Below are 26,846 nucleotides of genomic sequence, written 5' to 3' on the forward strand. Positions count from 1 at the left end.
TGAAGGTAGTAGAGCTTTCACAAAGGCTTGATTGCAATTATAATGGGTGTAGGGTTTTTTGTGTGTGTGAAAAATACTTGCAATGTATCTGAGCCAGTACAAATGCTGATCGAGTGCCTTGTCAGGGAAAACAAGGAGTCCCAGAGCTCCTGTGTGGCTGCTTCATTGCACATGTGCTTGAGCATTACAGGTCTTTACTGCACCAGCAAATTTGTAGTATATTAGGTATAAAACTTACTGTCAGTGAGATGCATTGTAGTGACCTGAGTGAAGCAGCACCGAAGAGGAGCAGGATGATGACTCCTTTTGGCAGCTCAGTACCAGGCTGTTGGCAGCAGACTCGTGATGTGTGCACGGAAATGTTCTGTCTGTGGAGAAGGTCACCCTCCCCCATGTTCTGGGTTGTCTTTTGTCCTTTAGACTGACTCAGCTTTTAGCAAGCAATAACCTGAGAGCTACATGATGTCACGTCGTTTGGAACAGTTTGCAGTCAGACAAATAACTTTCAGTGTAAAAATTAACACACAAGCCTAAAAAAACTTCAGAAAATGTATGGATTTTTCTTACTAAGGTGTTTGGCCCATTAGTTAACCAATGTTGCTAGACAACTTATACAAACAAAAAATGCCTTGCATGAATTGTGGATCCAGTTGCCTCATGTTAGTTAGCTTGATGGGCCAAATTATTTATAAAACCACCTAATTCCTATCATACAATAAGGAAATGCCAGATTTTTATAGGTTACTAGCACCATACTAGTTAAATAACACTACTAGCTTTATTAAAGTGTTTAATCTACTAGTTTAATAATGAAATACCTTAAGAATCAGATTTTTTTCTTTCTATTAGGCTGGTAAATAGACATCTTTACTATGTCTTCCTTTCTATACCTCTTAGAGTCCATATATTTGAACTGCAGGAAGTCTTGCTGCTGGAACTCCTATTCAGAATTCTAAAAAATTTATAGGATTAATAGGATGGTTTAATACAAATGTCTATGCACTGGGAAGGTTTTCAGTGATGCTGGCCACACAGGAAAATTTGTGTGTTTTTACCTGGGACAGTATAAAACTGACTTGCATCCGTTTCACATATCTATATATGGATATATGCATAACTGCAAATACATTCACTTTATGAATTATTTTACTTAAACTCAACCTGTCTTGTGAGGCCAAGAGTTAGTACTGAGTGCTGAGCAAGGGTTAAGTCTCCATACCTTTAAAAAAATTGACTTTTATTAGCTTGAGCTGCAAGGATCTGACCCCTGACAATGTAATGCTATTTTAACCACACTTTGTCTTGAATTGAATGGAATCAATTGCCTGGATCCAGATGTCCCATGCTGGGACATTGAGCTTTTGTGAAATTCAGCTGCACAAAATGAAGGTGGCCTTATTTCATCCCTTAACCAAAAGGTGATCTCTCTTAAGGGCAACTCTAGAAAGGAAGAGATATTTTTTCTCTGTATACATTATTTAAAAACCTAAAAAGTGCTCTGTGCTTTCCTCAAATGTTAATCTGCATACTGCACTCTGATTTATGTTCAGCATGTCAGGATAATGGGGATGGAAAGCACAGGACACAATTCTTGATCGCATAAATACATTGTAAAACATTCTGAAAGTTCTCAGTCTGTCTCCAGCAATGGACCATTAAATAAGAGGAATAAACATAGAAGGGACCATTGACCTGACCTCCACATAATTTACTTTATGACTGCCAGCTACATTCACAGATTTACAGGCACTGAGTTTTATCACCATGTGTGAGTCAAGGTTGTGGTTCATAATTATTGTGCAGTTCATGGGAAAACTCTAAAGACATCTTGTGTTGTATTTCAGTAGTTAAAATGAGTGGGACCTGTGCTTGAGAATGCTTCAGAGTGCCCCTCGTCCTGCTCCATCACCTGTGTAGGTGAGACTTTATATAGACTTCTGCTTGCTGATTTTGGGGTAAACAACTATTTACTGTGGCACACAGCTAACATATAAGGTATTATGGAAAGGGTAACTGTTTAAAAAGAGAAATTGAGTGGGTGTGGGTGTCTTCTGTAGGGTAAGACCTTTCTTTTTATCACCAGCTAGCACAGTTCTCCAAGTGACTTTACAGAAAATAATGCCAAGCTGGATTTTGTGGATCATACCCTACAACCAAAGGCATTTGTCTTCCATCCAGAGAGCCCAGAACAAGCTGTTTGCAGTGCACATGAAGGCATTTCTGCATGGCATGGGGCTGTGCCTGGCACCCACATGAGGTTTCAGAGGCGGCATTGCTGCCTGGCTCCTGGTGCTACCAGGGACTCTGGAAGGGGCCACGAGGGCTCCCCAAGTAGGTCATGTTTTCAGAAATGTGAATTTTCTTCCTTTCACAAGGGGGCTTCTTGGGTTAACATTTTCTACAGTCAAATACTTGCAAAACGCACTGTGAAATTAAGTCTTTTTCTCTCAGTAGGTGACATACCAGTAAAGGTCTTATTACTGCCTCTCCCACATCAGCTTTGCTGTTTCTATACTGGAATGTAATTCAGTGAGCCACAGAACCATGAAAACATCTGATGTACTATTTCTCTTAAATGGATTTTCCTCACAGAGAAGCTATCTTCCTGGGCATTTCTTCTGTCAGCCCAATTTAATTGGATTGTAGCTGAAAACAATAATATTACATTTACATTTGCTTTAAAAGTCTCTGCATTTTAGCATCTGCAGCCCATCTGGCTCTAATGTTGCTGAATCTTAATTTAATGAAATTTTTTCATTTGAACTGACTAAATGTGCTGCATTAACAATCTGCTGTATTAAAAAAGTAGTGAGAAAAAAAAGTGCAATATAGATGTTTAGTCTTGGTAAAAGCACTTTTCCAAAGAACCATTCTTGCCTTATTTAATATAATTGTTTTCATTTCCTTATGTGTGGGTTTGCAACTGAATGAACCTGAAATAAATCAGGACAAAAGAGACCCCCAGGACTAGCGTGGTTAAAGCATGCTGGTTCCCCTGGCCACCAACAACTCACTGAATGACACACGAGGATTCAAATAGCAAAATGAGAGTCACGGATTGACACTTGATTTATACAATCACCATATAAAGACCAAATGCCACGCATCCAGGAGGAGCTGGAGGCAAAGCTCACCAGGCTTTCTACCTCGTTAAAAGCAGCCCTCACCAGGGAGAGGCTAGCAGGTTGCCAGATCAGAATTCTGCTACAGCACACTGGCAAGGATGCAAAACCTGACTCTTTTTAGCCCTCCCTATGCACAGCCATGCACACTTGGTCGTATGGAAGTCAAAAAGGGATGATACGTTTCCCAGCATCAAGGATGGCTTTAGAAGCAAGTGGTGTGTAAAACCTGCTGCAAAGACAGCTGCCTCCAATCAGGAGAATGAAAGTGGCTGATTCTGAAGGTCTGAAACAAAACCTCAAACAAGTGCTTGGGAAGGGAGAGAGGTGCATGGTGTGTGCATGTTAGCATGAAATTGGCTCTGATGGTATCTTTGAACCAGTCACACCTTTCTGACATTGCCACTCAAAGCACAGGGCCCAGCCACCAAGGCCAAGGCTCACAGAACACATTTCCCTTCTGGAGTTGTTGTGAATCCCTGGCAGAGCAGGCTGTGAGCTTTGCCAGCCCCGCTTGCTTGCCTCTGGCTGCTCTCTGTGAAACCCTGTGGATACTCTTTATGAAGAGCCTTGTGGGGAGCTGGGGCCAGAGAGGCAGAGAAGAAGCAGCCTCTGTCAGTGCTTTGCTACTGTTGGTATGTCTCTGCAGCCATCCAGACCATGACAGAGCCAGCAGGGAGGGGACACTGCTTCCCTGTTAAACCTCTGGGGAATGCAGGTGGAAAGGAAGATGCTCCACCAGCCCTACTCAATTAGTGTTTGCATTCCATTAAAAGGCAAGAACTGCGAGCAAAAGCCTCAAATCTGCAGGAAAAACAGTCTGCCCAAAAGTAGGAGATTAATTTTATGCCTTTGTTTTGGACACTTGTAACTGGTTGTGGGCTTTCTTACAGATCAGCAAAGATGTAGGCCAAACCCCACAGCTGTAATCATGGTAGGTGCAAAAATAATCATGGAATAGCTTGGACTGGAAGGCACCTCTGAAAGATTATCCAGTCCAACCCCCCTGCAATGAGCAGGGCCATCTTCATCTAGATCAGGTTGCTCAGAGCTCTGTCCAGCCTTAAATATTTCCAGGCATGGGACATGTACTAGCTCTCTGGGCTACCTGCTCCAGTGTCTCACCACCCTTACAATGAAGGATTTCTTCCTGATATGGAATCAAAATCTACTTCCTTTCAGATTCAAGCCATCCCCGCCTTGTCCCATCTCCATATACTCTTGTGAAAAGTCCCTCTCAGCTCTTTTCTAGGCCCCCTTTAATGTACTGGCAGGTGTTATAAGGTGTCCCTGAACCTTCTCTTTTCCAGGCTGAACAACCCCTTCTCTCTCAGCCTGTATTCATAGGAGAGGGGCTTCATTCCTATAATCATCTACATGGCCCTCCTCTGGACTTGTTTGAACACATCTCTCATGTGCTGAGTGAGTCACAGTAATCCAGGAGAGGTCTCACCAAAGCAGACAGAGGGGATTTTCCATGATAGAAAACTGTCCAGGGCCAAGACAACTGCTTTGTAAGAAAGAAGTTTGAAAGAAGCAGATAAAATAAAGAAAGAAAGAAAATGGAGAAAGAGTCTGCCAGCGAGGAGTGTAGCTAAGCAGGATAGGATGCCCTCACACCTTTTGTAGCATATTCCCTCCTCCCATCACCCCAAATGGAACGTGGAAATGGTACCTTGGGGATAGTAACACTTCCCTAGGACCAGCTAGAGGTGCTCACATGCTATAATAATAGATGCTGTGTATGTGCTGCAGATGGAAAGTGGATATTGGCTCAATATTTGCAAAATGGGAATAATAAGCCCGAGTCTTCCAGAAGTCTGTTTGGCGAGCGTGGTGCAGGAAAGAACGTTCACCACCAGCTCTTTATTCTGTTCCTCTGCAGGCACTGATGAATTAAGTGTACAGTGTCTTGCTGGGAAGGATAAGTGGAACAGACACATGGAGATGTCTGACATATATTTTGAGGTGTATTTAATATTGTAGTGCTTCCGGATTCCACTAGCATGCTAGGGGTTTTGGCTTCAAACCAATGTTTGCATCAGTACCATGTGTCTCTGGAACAGCAGTGCTTACTTTAGAGCTGGCTATGAAAATAGTTTCCATTATAACCCCTTGTTTTCACATGCTTCTTTTATTTTATTTTGAAAATCCTCTTTTGAGTCAAAAATTTCCATCTGTATCTTTGCCAAAAGGTGAAGTTTTTCCCCCTTCGTTTTCTTCAGCTTGGAGGGAGAATCTTTCAGATGTTTTTGAGTCATGGGAGAGTGGAAAAAATGCATTTTCCCAGTAGGATAAAAAAAAGTCCACATTTTCACAGTAGTAGAAACATACGGGGAAAGGAAACTGAAGGCTGAAACTTGCATTTTAGTTCAGATATTTCTAGAGTAAACCAGCTTCATAAGGAAGGACTTTGATTTGCCAAAGGCAGAGATGGTTCTGATTTTTGGCAATTAATCAGTCATGGGTCCAGGTTTGAAACTTTGCTGGCATTCAGGATATTGTTTAAGGTAGTGTCTTTACAGCTGGCCATTTAAAAAGAAAAGAGACAATCCCCAGTGGACTTCTGCCCTTCAGAACTAATTATAGTCCAGCAATACATTTGAATTCATTCTAAAATCTAATTGAATGGAGAGGAACTAGAAGAACACTGGTGCCAAATATTTTTGAAACTTTTTCTCAATTCTCACTCAAGTCAGCAAGAGCAAGTGGAGGTTGCTGAAGTCACGGGCAGGCTGATGCACTTCAAAAGGGCCAAAGCACACGACAAGTCATGCACACATGACTGGCTTGAGGAGAAACTTCATTCAGTACACCTGCCAAATTTTTTCTTGGATGTCTTTTCCTCTTCACATAGGCTAGGATGCATCAGTGCAAAACTCTGCTGTGCTGGGTGTAGTTACACTGAATCCATTAATAAGCAGAAAAGAAAAACGGAAAGGGGAAGAGAAAGGGAAAGGAAAGAGGTAGGCATCTAACCATCATTCTGATGAGTGATCCTGCATCACTGTGCTGCTTTCTATTACTGTTATCTCCTGGCAAGAACTGTGGTGGATACACTACTGGTATGTTTCCTCCATGTGTTCCAGAAAATACACAAGATCTGAACAACTTGGGGGCTGATGACACTGTTGTGACCCTCAGTTTCATATTTTCTGGCTCTTTTGAAACTTTTAACTATGCAGCCTGCACATTTCATCAAACCTTTTGCTTTCTATAATTCAAAACCTGCTCCAAGTGTACATACGTTTGGCAAAGGCATCCAAAATGATGTGTTTATTTTGCTTCAGTGCCAAAGAGCAGTGATTCATTAAGGAGCTTGGAAACAGAGGAAAAGCCACAGCCAGCAACCACTACACGTGCCCTGAAGAGCAGAAAGCCGTGTTTTTCTAAGGGAAATGGTTAGTGCAGCTGGATCAGGATCATGGCTGCCTTCTCTGAAGTGAGGAGGCACTGCTGGGCAGGCTGGAGAGCACAGAAGTTCTCCTGGATAGCTGGGCTTTGTGCAGCAGCAGCAGCAGCCAGAGGCTGCTGTTAGACCCAGATGGCAGAGAGAAAAAATGCCCAAGGGGAATTGGTCCAACTGGTAGGAGCTTTTCCTTGAAATGATGAATTTCACCGTGCCACTACTATGGTGAACACAATGAAAGGTGCAAAGGGCCTCGAGAGAAGAGGTGGAAGAGAAAAGGTGGTGACCTGCAGTAAGAATAGGCCTCCAGCTGTCTTTAGCTGCACTACTTCATTTTTTCTACTGGGGACATACCAGCTTGTATCAGTAAAGTGGCCAGTTCATGCTGTTTATTGTAGCTGCTGATACAAACTTTAGCAGCAGCTAAAGGCTTTGAAAACCTGGCAGAAACCTGACTGTTGAGGAACTCTACACTCCAACGTGTCATTGTTACACCACTGTTTTCTTCTTCCCCAGTGGCTTGAACTAGGACAGGCAAAATGCTATTTATAATTTCTAATGTAGTCCTTTTTTATCTTTCATCATAAATCTGGAACCCTGGACAAAATTGAAATCTAGTGACAAACACACTGTTGATTGGAAAATGTCTGATGGTTGTTTCTGCCTGGAAAGGAAATTCTGTCCTGTGCTGTCATAGTGCTGCCACACAACAGGAGGTGCTGGGATCCAGGAGTCAGTATGAGGCACAAAGGAAATTATCGTGTATAAAGTACATTATTATAAAGATTTCTTGTGACTAACAGTCATAAACATGTAGAAGAGTTTTTGAAAATTCAAGGTTTAAAATTTAAACCAGAACTGTGGCATTTACATAATTAAGCATTAGGGTGTGACCTTACAGACTTTGGATAATATGTCATGTTACCTACTGGGGGGCTCTTCACCTGTTTTTCAGGAATATCTGATTTAGGCTTAGGGACATAATGTGATCCAGTATGCCAGTTCCCCTTGGTGCTTTAAACAAAGAGAGAAGGTAGCTTTTTCCAGCATCAAATGAACACTACTTAGCCTTTCTTAAAAGAAGGCAAGAATCTTACCCTGAAGATCACACATTTCTTATAAGATACAGAGTTTCCAGTAAATTCAAATTTAAAAACTCCAATACTTGTGTCAGATGGGTCTGATTAATCTCTCTTTTTTTCACTTTCATAATACTACACAAGTAGTTCTCCAAAAATGCATTACGCCACTTCTACTACTTATATCAGAAGTCTTCAGGCAGCTGATAATTTTTAAAACAATAGATGTGAAAGTAATATCACTCCAAATAATTAGTGAAATACTCTGAGTCTGAGAAAATGAAGGTTCCTGCATAGGCCAGGCTTGATGAAGTGAAGTGAGGGAACTGACTCCAGATCATCACAAGCAAAATAAACAAACATTAACAACAGTTGTGAGATAGAGGGAAAGATCTAAAATCTCAGAGGGCTTTAAAGTTTTAGAATTTGCCTTTAAGGAACATTAGGGAAAGAAAACACCTTTGAAAGATATTGTGGAACAGAACTGGCTGAGAATGATGCATGTAGAAACTGAGATGTAGGAAGAAAGCACAGCAGGAGTGTACGGCAGTTTCTGATGCACAGGAGAGGAGTAGATCTGCTCTTTGTGACTCCTAAATATTTGTGTTGGGACCGTTTTCTTTCTATTTTCTGCCTTTCAATCACACACAGTATGTAAATTACTTTAAAAGTCCAGTGTGCACAGTATGACAGAAACTGCAATCTGTTACTTAAATGACAATGTAGATTTTTCAACATACTTGCAAATGTTCAAGTCTGTAAAAGTCATTCCTAGAACAACTTGCTAAGCAGTTACTTAATATAGGAAAGAGCAATGTTAAGTTAAATGGTACAACAAAAGAAAGCCACAGATCAGATGATAAAGCCACACAAGTAGATCCATAAGCATTCATTACTAACCATTTAAAACCATATTGATGTGTTTTTATGAAAGTTTCCTCCAGGCACAGATAAAACCCCTGAGTCAGAGAGCACAAAGAGAGGCCCACAGCTGAGGGCACCTAGCACACAGCCTGGGTAATAAATTATTGAACTCCTGTCACCATGAATTGTGTACCTGCTTCCCAGTGTTCAAAACTGGCTTGCAAACTGTTACAGTGAATAATTTAGAGTAGCAAACAGGTTTGCAAGTACACAATACATTTGGAGATAATTTGTGAGCAGAAAGAAAACCTGTCAGTGCCAAATCACCAGTAATGGGTTTGCCCAGCTGTGCTGTTTTTCCTGCCTCTGATGGCAAAGATCTAGTAAGGATAAATAAGAACAGACATTGAAACAGGAGTCGTGATCACCTGAATGCTAAACAAGTCTGAGCCCCTCAGATCCTTCGTAGGTAGCCACCTTGCTACCCATCACCCAGTGCAATCTTAAAGTGAACAAGCAAATCTCATCCAAAAAAAAATTCTGCTGTATGTTTTGATCAGAATAACCCTTATTTGCATATTAACTCCTGTGATCCAAAGTTCTGAACTCTTAGCTTCCAAATTTAGAGACTGAACTACAGAAGCTCCTCTCAGTTCTTCATAGTTGCTTTCCATTTTATTATGTAGACAGTATATGCAATGTTTTGGGTTTTTTTGTGGGAGGAGGACTGGTGATGATCACTCATAAAAACAACAGCCTCTTTTTAAAGGAAGTTTTCAAGTTCTCTTTTTTTACCTTATACTTGGGCACTGAAAATGGTAGGTGACACTGGTGGAGACACAGCATTGCTAAGCCATTAAAAGTAAAAAAAGGACACATAAAATTATTTTAAAATGTTTTCAAATCAGAGAATATTCTGGGGTTATTGAAAAAGTCTCTGATTATTAAAAGGAAATGGCCTAAATTCCTTATATGATGCCCGTATACTCCAAAAATATGGCCCGTGATTTTGTTTTGACAGTGCCTGTTTAAGAACTGCCTTTGGTTTCACCAAAAACAGAACTACCCTTTTGCTCAACCACAGCTGATGTTTCAGTCTCAAGCAAAGAGACTGTGGTGATATATGCTCCCCAAACTCTTCCCTTAATAACTGCAGGCTCGCTACAGGCATTGAATACGAATTCAATGTCATTGTCACAAACCTTAATGTGACCATGACTAAAAAAATGACCTAGCTTCTTGCTCGTGTTTGCTCCATGCCGTGACCTTTGCTTTGTTTGCTGTATCATTCAGCTCTGCAGCCTGCCAGACACTGTGCTGCTCATCTTCCAGCGGTTCTGCACACTGGCAGGAGCTGTGAGTGGGTGGACCAAGTAAGAAATGACCTGTTTGGATCATTTCTGCTCGGGACTCAGTGCCATCCTCTTGGTTTGTCTTAGTAAGCACCTAGAAAATAGACTTTTCCTGTTACATTTGCCAGTCCTGCATTAGGAATCCTGAGATTAAATGTGATAGACCATCCTCATAGCTTTTGTTATATTTAGGGCCATAAATTAATCTCAATAACTGAGAGAATAGTAATACAATTTCACCTTTCTAAAATGCCTCTTTACATGAGCCCACAGAAATGTAAAGACCAGGGAACAACATCCTACAAGTTATAAGTGATCTGTTGCCATCTATCATCCCAGTACAGTAAACACACTGAAAGAGATCTGTCTTTGATGTTTTATTGAGGGGGAGGAACTCACCCTTTTGTATGTGAGATAGATTATTGTGTGTATTATGTCATTCTGACTTCGGAAAAAAATTGGAAGTTTTACATCATCTTCCATGAAGAGATCTCGTATCAGCCATTTCAACAAGTCAGACATTCTAGTTTTACAAACACCTCTGAAATTCATGAAGAAGCTATTTTTTTCCCTTTTGGTGGAATATTTCAGCTCTTGAGGGTCAGCAGAGTGTCTCTTTAAGAGTACTCTCTACAGTACTCAACACAGTAATTTTGGGCAAGAAGAGAAGGGCTCTGTGTGTAGCATGAAGCAATCAGACATTATTCCTCACATTGAAATCTCAAATCTGGCTGGGACACAGATTCCAGGAACCCCATTGATGCTGTTATGTCAGAACAGTCTGTCATTACTTACTGGCACCTCTTGAACCCCTCACCTGAACTGCTGCTTCACCACCTGATGGAAGACACACATATTTTAGCACCTTTTTGCAGAATTTCCTTCAGTACAAGACTAGCCCTGGATAAAATGGTCGTGGAAATTTTAATCCTGAAATTCTGACTTGAATTTCCCCTGCTTGTTTTTGCCTTGTTTGCAATTGTGGATTTCCAGAAACCCCAGAGGACTAAAATACTGCTAAATGCTTGGAAGTCCATTTGTATATATTATCCTCTTAGTTGTTTAGATGTGAAGTGGAATATACAGCCTAAGATATCATAAGATCATCTACACCCTAAAAAATAAGTATACAAAATAAAAGTATGTTTTATCTACATAACTGTAATATCAAATCTCTGCTAGAATCATTTGTTATACCCTTAAACTTTCAACTGCTCTACATGTCAGCTATCAACATGGCAAGAAACTTAATGCACAGATGAGAACACCTCTGTCATACTCAGAACAAGTCTACAGACAACCAAATATTAAATGTGTGTGTTTTGTGTGGATGCTCACATGCGAATGTCAGTAGGATGTCAGAATCCCTTCTGTGTGGAGGCAATTATATAATTATAGCTGTACATATGAGAAAGGTAACATATTTTTCAACAGCCCAGTTTCCCTTACCATTCATAGAAAAGAAAGTCGTCACCATCAGTTAACTTAGGAAGAAAAAGACAGAAACAAACACAACAACTAAACAAAAAAACCCTGGTAACTTCTTCAATTACATGAAGGATGTGGTAACTAAATTTCATTTCTTTAGCTCACAAATTGACTTTGAGGACTTTATTACTTCACGTGAATCATTGCAGACAGATGGTATACACTTTTGCATTGTAAACTGGGCTTTTACGCAGGAGGAGAACACAATTTCCTTTGATAAAATTAATGAGATACACCAGAGGCAGACAGGAACACTTTTATGTTCCTGTTTACAAGTGACTCCAAAGAGGTAACTCGAGTTTCTCAAAACAAACCTCTTAAAAATAATTTTTCAAGGTAAAAAAAAATGAACATACCACATTGCACGCAAAAAAAAAATCGTGAGAAATTAATGACAGAATTTGTCTATACAACAAGCCGCCCTTCTGGAAGCCTCTCCTTGGGTTGACAAAGGGACCACTGGGCCATTTACCTTGCCCTTGGCTCCCACTGCACAATTCAGCCTGGTTCTCTGCGTACCTCTTGGCTGTCTTCAACATGGTGCTTTGTATGGCCCCTGGGGGTGTCAGACAGAGTCCTTCCTTCAGTGCTTGAACACCCAGGAGTGTTGCAATGCTGTTCTTTCCTTGCAACGGCACTGTTAAGTTAAAATGCAAGGTCTCTCGTTCCCAAGTGCATTGGTTTTTTTCACACCTTTTGTTGGAGACAGATTTCTGTTATTTTAATCTTCTGGATCTCTTTCCAGCTTTCTCACATTACACGGCATCTTTTTAAGGGACAGACAACAACACTGGATATGGGACAGCACTTTTTGTCTGATGAAAAGCAAAATGATGTAATGGAATTTCTACCTACCTTTTTCTACTTGCATAGCTGTATATACATAGCGATCCCTTTTTAACAGCACTAGCTCACTGGGAGCTCATGCTGAATTTCTCCAAGTTACTACATGGATTAACTTTCAAAGATACATTCCTTGGCCATGTAGGTTGTGTTGTTTCATCCTACAAGTCTGACTTTTTTCTCTTTTTGACCCTATTAAAACTTACTTTCTTGAAAGACCTGAGTTTATTAGATAATCCAGATAGCTCTGTGACTGCATTGTTCTCATTATCACTCTGTTAATATTTACTCTGACTAAAATTGCTGCCAGTGGTGATTTATTTAGTCTTTTTAAAGCTGTTTGAAATAATACTTCTCTAGATTCCTGATGAAAACTCTGAAGAGCCTCCCTGCAGCTCACCAACAGAAACATCCTCATTAAATGCTAGTGCTGCTTGGACAATTGATCTGCTTTTCATTTAGTTCTTCATCTGTTTGTGCTTTATTAATTCTGTGCTGTACTGCCTTCTTTTTCTCTTACTAAATCAAGTACCTAGCAGAAGTCTATTACACTCAAGCCTCTGGCAATTTAATGCATAATCATAGTAAATGAGGAAATAAAAGAGCTGTTTACCAGGACCTATTTTCTATAAAAAACCATTAAGACTAGCATTAGTTGTATTCTCCATCACAATTCTTCTGCCTACCACGCAGGCATTTGTTACTTCTTATGCTCCTTTTGTGTCCTTGGTATGGGCCCCACACTAACACACTTCTTTACCTGAAACACCATCACAGAGCCAACACATGCAAAGATCAGCTTGCCAGACATCACTTCAACCCCTCTAGGATTTTCCTCTAGGATTTCCAGACCACTGGGAAATTGTAATTTCACCATGTATTGCTAATAGATGTTCTTTAGGTGAGCCTCAGGTATCCTCCTGTGATATATATGCATCTCACTGCTTATTTCTAGATACTGCATAGTCATAGCTATTAGGTGCTCAAGGTTTTTTTTTTGGGGGGGGGGCTTAATTTTTTTTTATCTCTTTATTTTTCCACCAGTGGAAACAGTTACTTGTTTGCTCTATCATTAAGCTTGTATCACTGCTTGGATGATATTTATGCTTAAAGGAAGACAAATTAATCATTTGTTCGTTTTGCCCTAGTGCTATATGCACAATGTCTGTTTTCCCCCAACTTCCCCATAAGTTTATCCAATTGATTCCGTCCCTTCTTGTCACCTGTTACAGCAGAGTGCTGTCTGGACACTGCTGGTTTTGACTATCTTCTTTCTTTCAAAACTAAAAGTAGTCTTTTCGATTCCATGATCCTTCGATTATACACCCGTGTGTGCAGCGAGGGTCGGGCACTTTTCCAGACCTCAGCCACAGCCAAAGGAGCCTGGTCAGGATCCCATGCCCTGACCGGGCGCTCCTCTTCCACTCGTGACGGCAGCGCAGCCCTGAAAACTGCTCCCAACAGTAAAGCACCTCAAGCGGGGCGATGGGATCGCTCCCTGAGGCTGCCTCAAGTTTCCCCTGTACCTTCAGAGGGGATGAGAAGGGGTGGGAATAACTCCGTGTCTGGACTAGCGCTTTGGAGCCGGGCGGGGATAGACAGAGACCGGGACGCCAGCAGCGCGGGAAGCCACGCCAGCTGCGCACCGTCCTCCCCAAACTCCGTGTAGTTAAAGGAAAATTTTCTTTCTTTGATTTAAAAAAAAAAAAATTATTAAAGACCTCCGCGATCGCGGCGCTGCCCCGCGCGGGGCCGGCGCGCAGCCCCCGGGCCGGGCGGGGCTGAGGCGGTGCCGGGGCGGAGCGGGGCGGGGGCGAGGGGCCGGGGCCGCGGCGGTGGCCGGGCAGCTCGGCGGGATGACGGGCAGCAGCCGCCGGCCCGCAGCCGGAGCAGCCGCCCCCCGCCAGCCGGCGGGGAGCGCGGGCCCGGCCAGCACCGGGATGTGCCCTCGGCAGCAGCCGCGGCGGAGGCTGCGCGCCCCGCGGGCGGCGTGAGCGCCTCCCGGCCAAGCCATGGGCCAGACCTCGGTCTCCACGCTGCCCGAGCCGGCCGGCGGTGAGTACCGGAGGCGGCGCGGCCGGGGCGGGGCGGGGGGCTCCCGCCGGGGTCCGCGGTGGTGGCGGGGGAGCCGCGGTGCCGGGGCCGGTGGAGCGGTGCCCGCGGTGCCCGCGGTGCCCGCCGTGCCGGGGCCGCCGCCGCTGCCCCGTTCCTCCGGAGCGCAGCGGAACGGGAGGGGCGGGCGGGCGCTCTCCGCGCTGCGCTGCCCGGCTCGGCGGCCCGCGGCGGGAGAGAGGCTCCGCCGTGCCTCCCACCTCCCCCGGGGCTCGGGGCTCCTTCTTTCCCCGCTATTAAATAAGTAAGTACGAAGGCTTCCCCTTCGTAGGGAAAGGGAAGGGAAGGAGCTCTGGCACCTCGCCCAGGAGCGCGGCTAGTAACCCGCCCAGCTGGCTGCTTTTAGCTCCAGGACATTTTATGTGTAAGTAGGCTGTTGAAAATAAATAAATAGCGTGTGAGTGGAACCGTTTCGGGTTCTTGCCCTCCTCCCCTTCCCCCCCAATAAAGCAGTCCTGTCTGCTTGCAACTTCTTGAAGATAGTACGAGCTTCTTGGGAATGTTGTTTGGAGACATGTTAGGATAACCTGGTGTGTTTTAGTTACTGAAAAACAGAGTGGGTCTCTTCCTACAATAAAAGGATGTAGAATCTAAATTAACTTCAGCGAGGTTTGAAGTTTCCTGTGAAATTCCTGCATGCCTGTTTTTCCTCAACGTCTGTTTCCTTTACATCCACTAAAACAAAACAAAAACTCCCAAACCTAAACAAACAAAAAACAACAAAACAAACAAAAAAACCAAAACAAAACCCCAAAATCCTGTTGCGGTCTTTAATGCTGAAGGCTGAACTTTATCCTTAATTTGCTAATTGCTATTAATTTGGGAATGTTTTGTCAAATAGGAGACAGTGCAACAAACTTTCTCTTTTCCCCCTTTGTTTTTCCTCCATGGCTGTTTCAGAGAATAATTTTAGTATTAACGCATAATTTTCAGACTAAATCTGTTATATTCCTAGTCACACCATCCCAGGCAAAACCTTGGATGATTTTCTCACCTGTCAAACATTGCATGAAAGAGAAGTTGGGCCATTTCCAATAAATGTTATCATCCTGTTGGAGGTCTCACCCAGCAGCCAGTGTGTTAGGATTGTTTCAAGGTAGTCATCGGGAAGCAGATGTAAGGAAACAGATGGACCGGTTAAAAATTTTTGTTAAACTTCCCGTACAAAAAAAGTGACCAAACTCTTAAGTGCAAAAGTCCATTGTGAGGCATTTCGCTGGAGGGTGCCTGTATCTTGACTAAGGATAACTGTGATGCCTATGTTCGCTTGGCTGGATGATAATGGACAATAACTGGGATGAATTTCTAGCTTTACCTCAAAGAAAAAAGTCACTGTTGAATTCTTTCTTGATCAAAACCAAAATTTTTATCAGGAGCAGTAAGAGATGGGTATCTGAAGATGTAAGTTATGACGATGCTGCCCCAGTATTGCCAAGTAAATTTTAGTTAACTTAATTTTAAGAGCACTACAGTTTGTGATGAGACAGTGGTAGTGCCTCTGGGAGGTTTTATGGAAGAGTAATTCCACTGCACTTTCTTTGCTGTTGAAATTGTTGGGAGAGTACATCCTCAACAAGAAACCATAAGGGCAAGTGGCTTTCTGGGTGGCATGGATTCCTGGTGGTGCACTCATTTGTTTTCTCTAGTCTGTTTTACTGACATGGTCTGGACACTTAATCCATTGTGAAGTTTGGGAGGCCCTGTCCATCTGTGATCAGGGCAGGAGAATGACTTCCACTGGTTTAGGCAAGCAGGCCTAAAATCTTCGTTGATTTTGTCATGCCAGGCAGCTCCAAGCCATTTAAGTCTTTGACAGCTGCTAGAGATTAGAGTTAAAGGAGATATCTGTCTTGCACACGCAGGGGCTACAAATCTGTTTTAGTGCTACAGAATCAATAGTGCATTCAGATCCCTAGTGAGCCACACAAAAGCAGCTGTGAGGAGCTGCTTGCCTGTTTGCTCCCTTTTCCCCCAACCATGCCGGCCTGGAGGGCTCAGATCCTGCCCTAGGAGCCCTGCAGGGCTCTGTTGGCTCTGTGCAGGGCAGGGAACCACTAGTAAATCACTGTAGACTGGTAAAGTGAACATGTAGGCTTGATATAGCAAAGTGAAAGATTTTTCCTGAAAGTCACAGAATGACTTAGAAGAGATAAAATATATACATAATGCAATACTCAGAATGGACTTCAGCCAGTGTCCTGAAGGGTTAGGTCTTTAGATTTACTTTAAATTAAAGGTTTTACTTTCGGAAATGTAAATATATGTTGAAGTACTCAAACAGATCAAGGTCCTACTGTCACTTTTCCCATTGGGTTAAGGACAGGACTGAGGCCTAATCATAAAATTCAGAAGTTGTTCTCAACTGGGCAGATGTAGACTTATACCAGATGGAATAGCATGCCTATAAAGAGGGATAATTTCAGATTTTCATACTCCATTGGAACTTTCTTTAGCAATACCGTCGTGCTAGAGCTTGCCATCAGCTGCATGTGAGTGGGTGTTGAAGTGTTTTGGACAGGAGGATCTGGGCTTTAATCATCTCTCACAGCTATGAGTGGTCGTTGGGCACCAAAGCAGGTGTTGGATTGCCCAGTTGGTGTCCGTAGGCAGCTTTTGCTCCTTCTCCTAGCTTGCAGCTTTCCAGTTATTTAGATAGTTTTTTTTAAAGCTTGTTTGTTATTTGCCATGGTCAGAAAATGTGAACAAACATCAATCACAGGAGTTTTGGAAGACAGTATAGACAGTACAGATATATGGATAAGAAGCAGCACATATTGTCGTTGTTCATTTTCCTTCCTCTTCTCTGATTTTCCCACGCCTGGCAAGACTTGATTAACGTGCTCTCTCCCCATTTACTGGCTGGAGTTGAGTGCTTTTGGGGGTTATCAGCCATTGTGTGCAAAAGCTATCACTTCTACTTTCTGATCTACAGTTTATCAGAGGGCAGCAGAGCTGTGCACTTTTTCCAGTTTTGTTTTTTTTCCTTTAGGATTTGTTTTGTGATAGCTCAGCAGCAGCCATAGCACAGAGAGACAAGCAGTGGAGACATGATGAGCATGTGAGGAAGGTGGCATTTCAAAGCAGAACTAGTTAGGTGGCAAAAGATTTTTGTTGTTTCTTGAGTAGCGATGCCTTGTCAAGAACGAAATTTCCAGTAAAAGCAGAATGGGTCAGGTAGCTCAGCATGGAGTGTGGAACAAAAGCTGAGGGTATGGGATGGGGTAGGACAAGTTGCAAAGGGAAGGTCCCGGGAAACTCTTGCCCCACTTGTCAGAGTGCTCATTGGGGCCAGCTGAAGATCGGGGTCAGAGCCCTGCGCTGACCTCCTGTGCCAAGGATGCGATCTGCAGGGCTGTTTACTCTGGGGTGGGAGGAGTTCCTCTCCTCACATACGTTTTGCAGAAACAGAGCACAAACTGTCTGGCTTGCGTTTCATCCTTTTACAGACATGCAGTTTTTTTCAAAACTGTACTTCAACAGCACAGGAAAACCATTTCCCACCCAGCTCCCCCCATGAGATGAAAGCAGTCACTGGTAGGATCCTGTTTGTTGACCTTGGCACTCGGTGAAATGATTCTCATAGGTCAGAAGTGAGCTTGTTTCTCAGACTGCTGCTTTTCATCTCTCTTGGCTTTATGGGATTTCCTGTTCGTGGACAAGGAAACAGCAGCTTCACCTATGTCTGTGCAGAGGAATTGTAATTGCATTAACTGGGCAAACTTCTCATAATCCCGAAATGAAATGGAAAACTAATATTTGCTTCAGCACTTCTGGGTGATGGTAAACAAACTAATTGGTTATCCACAGAGAAATTCCAAGACTTGTCTAGTAAAAGGAGTTATTCCAGTAGTGCTCTGCATTAGTAGCTACTTGTGAGCCTTCCTGAGGGCACTGTTGTGGAGCAAGCCCTCCTGTTCCTGAGGAGTTGGACGTGGAGATGCTCAGCCATGGACCTAAATTCTCATCCTGACTCAGTCCACTATGACTCTGAATGTGCAGAAAAGCCCTTAGAGTAATAATTCTTAAAGCGTTTAAAAAGGAAATTGATTTTTCTCCTCTGGCTATTTTTCCTTTCAAAAGTGGAAGAACTTTGAAACTTGTTGCACTTTACAGGAAGGCGTTTCCAAGCACTTACAGGTGCAGTGAACTACTCCCAGCACACCTATCAGCTGGTCATTTCAGGTTTTGCTACACTTGAAAGAGTGGAAAGCAGAGCTGTTGAGATAAAATGGTAAGTTTAATTTGATGTGAAGCCCCAAATGACTTGTCCACAGCCACAAAGGACATTCTTAGCAGAGAGCCTTATCTCCCTTTTTCTTTTTCCTGAGATTTAAACTGGTTGGGGATATTGAGGCTGAACCCTCATAAGACTACACTGAGAAGCCTATACATTTTCTCCTGCTTTTTTATGCTTTTGTAAGTTATGCAAGAGTTTTAAGTACAATATAAAGATGTACTGTTTCCATTTGCTGCTAAATTTCTATCCAAACCTTTCCAGCTTTTTGGGAAACTCTTTCTTCATCCTACCAGTGTTATCAGATGGGATTACAGCTGTGACAGCTCCAGAATTCGGGTTAATTAAGTATGTAATATGCCTTAGACTTCAGGCTGATTGAGTGGATATTTTGGATACCTAGTCAAAGGTATAAAAAGCCCATGTTTTCAGGCAGAATGGGTAGTCATGAAATTGCCTGCTACGAATTGGAACAAGAGCTCTTTTAAATAGTTGCTACTTGTGTTTCTTGAGCTGAAATGTGAAAAGCAATGGCAACTGCTGGATGTGTAAGTCTCATCATGCTCCCAACACCGTGATTCTGATTGGTGCTGTTGGTGAGGGTCTGAATGTAAGAGGGTGGAATGAATCACTATACAGAGAGAAAAAATTGTACACCCTTTTAAGTATAGCATGTTTATGGGATATAAAGTGTACATGCTGGCCGGTGCTCTGTGATCCTCCAGAGCAGAGCAGTGCCCCCATGGCCGCTGCTCCTCAGCTGCAGCAATTCCTCACTGCAGAGGAGGCTGCAACCTGAGCCTGCATCCTGGGCACGGCCAGGAACACGGGTCTCGTAAGGACACTGGGCACCAGCCACACCACAGGCACCGCATGGTGTGAAAACAAAGGTGTAGCGCTCAACAGGATGGTGTCTCACCTCTTCTGCCTCTGAGGCTGCTTCCCAGATGACCAGAATTTCTCCTGCTTTAGCTGCCAGGGTATGTGACCTTTCATGTCAGGCATGCTTGCTGAGATATCTTCATGTGCTGATGTTTGGCACCACTAATCACCTGTTCGCAGTGTTAATCATCAGCTTCCTCATCTGCCATGGGCAGAACGGGAGTGCCTGGGCAGGGGGCAGAGCCCTGCTGGCTGCCTGTGTTTGTGTGGGGGTTGTCTTCTCAGATGACCACGCTGATACTTCCCCCAGATGAAAAGCTCCGGGGAGATCTTGTTTCCTGCTGAGCCCCCTGTGCTAAGCCCCACTAACAACTGATCCCACGCTGCTGGATCCTAGCCACCCCTTGGATCAGTTGTCCTTCCTTCCTAGATTCTCTTCCTTGGCTTTCTTACTGCTCCTGAGTAACCTGGCCTCATCCTTAGGTGGTGTCTTCTGTTACAGATATCAAAATGCTTTCCAGTCCTTTTTATTTCATTCCTTGGTTTAAATGGGAAAACTTTTTACAAGGAAGCAGGACAGCACCTAAGATAGCCAGGAGGAAACCAAAGTGCTCTCAAATACTCACCAGTGTTTGCACCATATCACAGTACAATCTATTAAAACCAAAAAAGACTTCCACAGTTATATCTTTCTTTATATGTTTTTCCTTAAGGTTGTCCTTTATTAATTTTGGACACTGATGCTTTTTAAGATTTAAAAAATGTAACATTGCAAAAAAATACTTCTGAATCGATGCTGTTATGAATTTGTTTTTCACTGAATTAATTGTTTTAAAACACAGTGCTGAGTGCTCTCAATGCCTTGTGTCAATCACTGATGGATTTTTAAAAATACTTCTGCAAACAGCCTGCTCCTAGAACTTATTTCTACCCATTGTATTAAAATTGTAACAGCAGCTAGAAAAATATTTCTGATAGGCAGAAATACCCCAAATAGCTACCATTCAGTCCCATGTGGAGAGGTCATTTCTGAACTGTCCATGCATTGTCTTCTCAAGCTGGCACAAGGCAGATTCCTGATCCTGTTCTTTTTCTGATACGAAAGGATTGACTTTCAAGTAGGGCTAGTGCTAGGCACAGGAAAAAAGAAAGGAGGTAGTTAGCTGGTGATGATAAAATTAATAACAGGCAGAGATAGTTCTGGTCTGTTTTGCTCCCACAGATCCCAGAGAGTGAGGCTGGCTGCTGGTGCCCCTTCTGAGCCAGAAGAAACTGTGACTACAAACCATGGGCAGGGAAAGTAGGCACATAATGACAGGGCAGGAGAGGTGGTTAATTTCTTTGTGACCCAAAGCAAAACCAGAGATTGACACTGAGTAATTTATATCCCCTCCATACATGAACTGTACGAGCCCTACACAGTCAAGTGTATTTTTGGGCAAATGTAAAATTATGGTGGGGTCTGGAGTGTGCCATTTCCTGTAGTGTCTTATGAATTGGTTCAGTAGGAACTAGGTGGGAAGATCACCATGGATATTCAGTTGATGCAGGTTAGGAAGATGGCCTTTTTTTCTTCTCATTGTGTTTGACCAGAATTACGTGGGTAACAGGGCTGGATGTTCTCTCTTCTGGGTTTGGAGGGTTTTTTTCTTGGTTTAGATATTAAAATATGTGACTCATTTTCACCTTGCCTTTTTGCAGTCCACATAGTGGTTTGGACTAGCAATCAGCAGAGACCATGAAATCACCTCTGTTAGTCAAGTGGCAGCTCACTCTTGGGAAACTTAAGACTTGAGTTTCTTGCAAGGCTTGATACAAGGTCGCTGCAAAGGAATATGAATTTCTTCTGTCCCTGACTTGGTTTATGGACACTCAGAAATAAAGTCTCTATCCAAAAGGAAAGTTTTATTTATCTTTTTGTTCTCTCACTGCTTTGTACAAGTGTGATAATTGGTGTAGGTGGGAAAAAGCTAGGGAGAAATGAGAATCTGTGGCTGCTCCATCATTGTATGGAAGTGTAGGTTATGCTGTCAGGTTGCATGTAAGTAGAATGAGAATGACAGATCATCAGAGGGTTAATACCAAATCTGTGTCAATGATAGCCTTGTGAAAATAAAGTTTTATTTGAAACGATAAGGGCTGTGCTGCCTTTTTCTTCTCTGATTCCTGCATTGGTTTCATAGAATTAGAATGATGTTTTGCCTAGCAGAGTTAGGCTGTGATACAGCTGTCCTAACATGTGAAATCATATGAGCAAAACCAGTTTTGTTCCCAAAGATCAGCCTGCATTCCTCACCCCTGAGAATGTGCTTTTTTAATTAGTGTTTTAAGATGTCTTCACTCTGACCGTCTGCCCGAACAGTCAGCAAATCCTCATCAGGTAGATGCACAATAGTAATTTCAGTGTTATTTAATCCTTTTTGTACTTTCTGAATCTGAACGTTTTAATGTATTGACCAGTAAAAGGCCAAGAGTGGTGCAGAGGCCACAGATGCTGGTTGGGTTTCAAAGCCTGGGCTACTGCATGATCTATGCAAACAGATCATGTAGTTTGTGATCTCGAGATAATTCACCAAAAATGCAGACAATCTCTAATACTTATTGATTTGAGCTAACTTAGTGATTTGCACTATTAGAATAACTGTGATAAATGATGAAACTTGATATTTTCACTGCTGTCATAATGTACACTTTCAGCTTAAAACATTGCTGACAAGAGTTAGAGTCACACGGGGACTCTTTTAAGCTTAAGAGTTTTTCTTTATTGCTGGAAGCTTCAGCTCAGAAGGTGAACTCCTGACCGGAGATTTGTCACCCCTGGTTTTATTTCTGGGGTTTGCAACATTGTTGATGCACAGTTAAATGATTGTTGTTCCCTTGAGCCTTTCTGCTGAGGAGGAAGATGGGGCTGGCTCTTTGTGCCTTCTGCCTGTATGGCTCTAGAGCGACTGCAGGCAACAGGAGGAAAGTGATTTGGATCTCAACTTCTGTTTGGTAGTCAGATCAACTAAGTGAAATAGCATTTGTCATGAGTGAAATTTGGTCTGAATGCCCAGGAAACCTTACGGGAGGGAAGCCTGTCAGGAAAGAGTATGGTGTGTTGAAGAAACAAACTACCACGATGGGAGCCTGGAAGGCAGAACCTGGAAGGTTCTCTGCCCGTGGCAGAGGGGTTTGAACTAGATAATCTCTAAGGTCCCTTCCAACCCCAAACATTCTGTGATTCCTGGAGCCAGGCTTTGCATTCAGCTCAGCCTGCTGCAGTCGGGTGCACCAGTGATCTTCACTCTCAATCCAGGAGCTGGGCAGCCAGTGCCATGTGCCAGTGTCCATGTCTGCATCCTCAGCAGACTGCAGCCTCTGCTGGCATATCCCAGTGTAAGTATTGTTGGGTGGGTGTCTGGAGCAACAGGAGTTCATGGAAGAGCCCCAGCTGCAGTTCCTGTAGGGAGTGAGATGCCCAGGACACTTGTTCCTAGCCAGTGTTTGTCCCTGAGGCCATGGAAAGCCTCAGTGTGGCTTGTACATCTCTCACCTCTGCTGTTGAAGGGATTTTAGTACTTGGGCACCAAACAAGTGAATTTCACTCAGCAGCAGCTTCCTGAGTTAAAAACATGGTGTGATGTGAATAGTAAGAGAGGGTTCAGTTTGTGACTCTTCTCCCAATTGCTTTCCTTGCTTATAACCCCCAGAGATCAACTTACCTGAAGCATTTATGTCATAACAAACAATATAAAGTCATCCAGGCTGAAAGCTAATCTCTGTGGGCTTCTTTTCCCTCCCTTTTTCCCCTCCAAGACCCTGGATGAATCAGCAAAGAAATGACACTTTCACTGCATGCTTATGAAAGAGATTTAGTGGGATACAATCAAGTAATTTGAGTCACGTTACAACTTAAAGTCCCTCTAAGCTGGTGGGAAATGATTCTTAGATACTAGCTGTCTTTATAAGGAGAAAAAAACACAGACAGTTAATTGCCAAGAAATTAGATGTGTTTAAATTATGCATTTATAATGTGTTATAATTTATTTCATTGTTAATAATTCAGAACTGGCTGTGCATTTCCTTCCCTGTAAATTCATTCAATGTGTCTGAAGATTACTGGTTTGTTTCTTGGAGTTTTATAGATTTATTGCATTTCTGAGGGGAAGGAAGTGTTGGTTTTGGCACAGATGCTAGGAATATTCTTGTTCTGAAAATGTGAAGAGTATTCTAGTACACTGCAAATCTGGCCTCCTTTATGTTGATACAGAGAAGGGTGTAGTGGTTTTCCTGCCTTACACATTTTACCACCATGTATGATTCTCCTACTCTCATGAATTGTTCAAGTGATTGATAAAAAAGGAGAATATTGGTATTAATAATTTGTGCTAAAAATCCATACAAGGTTTTAAACAATTACAGTAATTGCAGGGTAGTTCCCGTGCTTAAATTTTTAAAGGAAAGTTTTGGAAGGCTGGTCTGACTCTTATGAGAGGACACTAGATTTGATTTCTTGGAAAAACCATGCTGTTGTTCATTCTTGCTTGAATTTTTTGCTGCTTTTGAAAAGCATAGAAACATAGAAATAGGGTATGGAAGAAATAAGTGAGACATAATAGAGACTCTGTGCAAGGGAATGAACTGTAGGCAACTAAGACTATGGATAAATCCAGTTTCTTGAGAACTGGACAAAGACCAAGCAGAAATACATATTTTAGTTGGAGGAGAAAGTAATAAGAGAGTAGCAAAACATGAGCCAGCAGGAAAAAGAAGAAGATGTTGACTACAAAGCATTGCAGAAATTACCTGTCACTCTGCTTTAAAAGCTTTTTGTTGGGCAGTACTGTCATGTAACTGTGTCATGTGTCAGAGAGAACACGATTCTGAAAAGAGGAAGAAAGTTTGTGTTGGCAACGCCTAGGGGAATTCTCAGAAACCTGAAACTGAAAAAACAAGTATCTTGGAGACTGACGGCAACACCTCTCTCTTAACTCCCCCCTGCACTTCTCTTCCTGCTGATTTAATTTTCCCATTGCTACCAGAGGCAAGGGGGGGAGAAGAGGAGGAGAACATATTTTAGCCAGATCCAGCAAGATGAAGAGTGTGTTTCTGAAACATTTAATGCACCTGGAAACTCTGTAGCTTAGTTTGAAGTGCATAGTAAAAAATGTGTTGAAGGAAAAAGGTATTTAATGTCACTATTGGATCTCTAGGATAATGTATTTTTGAAAGAGAAAAAGAGGAAAAAAGAATGTACCTTTCTAGCTGACATCCATGAATGATGAAAAAACTTTGAGAATACAGGTTTAGGTCACTAGAAAGCATACAAAAGCTAAGCAATATTTTCAATACATTTTAAACCATTAACAAAAGCTCAGGAGTTCTCAGGTTTCTCTAGTTAGTAGGAGAAGCTGGACACAAAATCTGATGTCTATCATTGCACACTGTATCTATTGCATAGACCAATTTTTAGTTTGGCAATGGCTGCAGTGGCTGCAGCTCAGCCCTGTTAGGGTACAAACCCTTCCCAGCTGCTTCAGTGCAAAATCAGCAAGATCTGATGTAAGAATAAAGGCCACAGATAATCACCCTGGTGTGATCTGGAAGGGTTCATGTCACCCAGCTCTGAAGTCTTCCATGAGTATCAGTCCTGAAGGTGGGTGTTGTGTGATAATTAAATATTGTTTTACCCCCCTTGCTGCAGATGGAGTATGTCAGACCTGAAAGTCATAGACCATGGATGTAAGTGAGCACAAATGATTGAAGTCATGCTGTGGATGTCTGTGGTTTTACCTTTCCACCAGCTGTCCTTAGGGATCTGTTTGTAGAGAAAACATCTCTCTCTCTTTCTGTAGCTCATCCTACATTGCATTCAGGGTTTCCTCAACTACAGAGGAGTACATTGCTGGAAACATTACCAGAAGGTGAGATGAACCTAAAACACAAAATAGCATTGCTGTATAAAATCCTATGTTAGGTGAGTTCACTGTGATGAGGGAATCAGCTGAAGACAGCTAGTGAATTATCCCACTGCTGTGGTTAATTCTTTCTTTAGCTTTTGCAGGGGAGCAGGCTCCTCAGTCCCTGCCTGCCTGTGGTTTAGCAGATAACATCATTGCACCCTGACAGTTCTTGGATGGGAATGCTACTGGTTAGCATATTTGGCAACCTGTTTTTTCCCCTGAGGACCTGTATATAGCAGCAGGGCAGAATTGAGACCAGTGTCCTTAAGTCAGCAGGGAGGTGTCTGGTGGCACAGACGAGTTTTTCTTAACCCCCTAAGAATTGATACATCCTCTGTGTATATAGGCCCAGAGGTTTCTTACTTTTGGTTTAAATTTTTTTCTTTTTCATGCAGTATATTCCATGTAAGACTGAATGGAGAGAAAAGAAAGAACAGATGCAGAACTGCTAATTAAATTAACCATTTCCTAAAAGCAAATAGCAGACACTTCAATCTCATTAAAAAAATACCATCATGGAGCCCATTCTTTCTGGTTTAAGTGATTATTTACATGTTCAGATGTCAATGCAGGGAAAACTTGCAAATGTAGAGAGGTTTATTTTGTCTTACTGTGTGTATTTCCTTATAATTCAGTCTTTGCACCTACCATTTTTGGTGCCTTTTAAAATTTTTTTTTTTAACATATGGAGTGGTTGCAGAAGTTTTGAGACAAAAAAAACAAAACTCTGTTTGAGGTGAGAGAGAAGAGAGGGAAACTGGGATAATGCTGAGGTGGTGCAAGAGATGATGCTTCAAGGAGATGGGTAGTACAGTTGGGAGTCTTTTATGAGGACTTCCAGTAGCCCCCCTTTAGCCTGGCAGCTTACTGCGAAGTCAGGTGAGAAAGGCAACCATTAGTTCATCTTGATGCATTTATGGTTGGTATCATATTGATGGCTGTTTTTCTGGCACATTGGCAGGAACATTTTTCTTCTAACCTAGGAATTATGAGTGAAGTCCCACTGAGTGATGCATGTATGTGCCTAGTCACATATACTCACCAAAGCTTTTAGCATCAGACTGGGATTGATGTTATGTTTTGCTGCAAATGTCCATAGCACAATTTTCAAGATAACTGACAATTTTTCAAAATATTTGTTGTGTCCATTAAAATAGAGAAACCAGGGGTCTGGTAGAAGCAATTGTTTGGAAGGGTACATGAGAGAAGGTGAGAAATAAAGCAGTGCTCCCCAGTAGTAGAATAAGGCAGGTTGAGGACATGTGGTAGGTTAAGGGTACCTTCAGTAGCAGGGATTTGCTCTGGGCCTCCCCAGTTCTGAGTAGGTGCCATAAGAAGTAAACTGGATCCTTCTCTTTTGTGGATACAGCCCTCCACTGTTTCCTCCACTGTTTCTGTATCTGCCTGAAAAAAGAGCCCTTTGCATTAAACTGCATATCAGTAAAATTAAGGATGAGAACTTCTCCTTGCACGAAAATCTACACAATATTTTTTAGTTATAATCCTTGCAGTATTT

At 42.4% G+C, this 26,846-nt stretch overlaps 1 protein-coding gene across 6 annotated transcripts in view; it reads left to right on the top strand.

Moving 5' to 3' along the window:
• PHACTR2 (phosphatase and actin regulator 2) overlaps positions 1-26,846 on the top strand; it is a 127,197-nt gene that overhangs the window by 42,891 nt on the left and 57,460 nt on the right. Inside the window, exon 1 of one of the 6 annotated variants that reach the window (XM_088161664.1) lies at positions 14,078-14,212. The exons of the other annotated variants lie outside the window; for them this stretch is intronic. Within the exon in view, the coding sequence (XP_088017790.1) occupies positions 14,170-14,212 (43 nt within the window). The 5' untranslated portion in view covers positions 14,078-14,169. Of the gene's footprint in view, positions 1-14,077; positions 14,213-26,846 lie in introns of those variants that run through there. 6 annotated transcript variants of the gene reach the window in all.

This window comes from Sturnus vulgaris, chromosome 3 (assembly GCF_052056855.1).
Source record: "Sturnus vulgaris isolate bStuVul1 chromosome 3, bStuVul1.hap1, whole genome shotgun sequence".
Lineage (NCBI taxonomy): Eukaryota > Metazoa > Chordata > Aves > Passeriformes > Sturnidae > Sturnus > Sturnus vulgaris.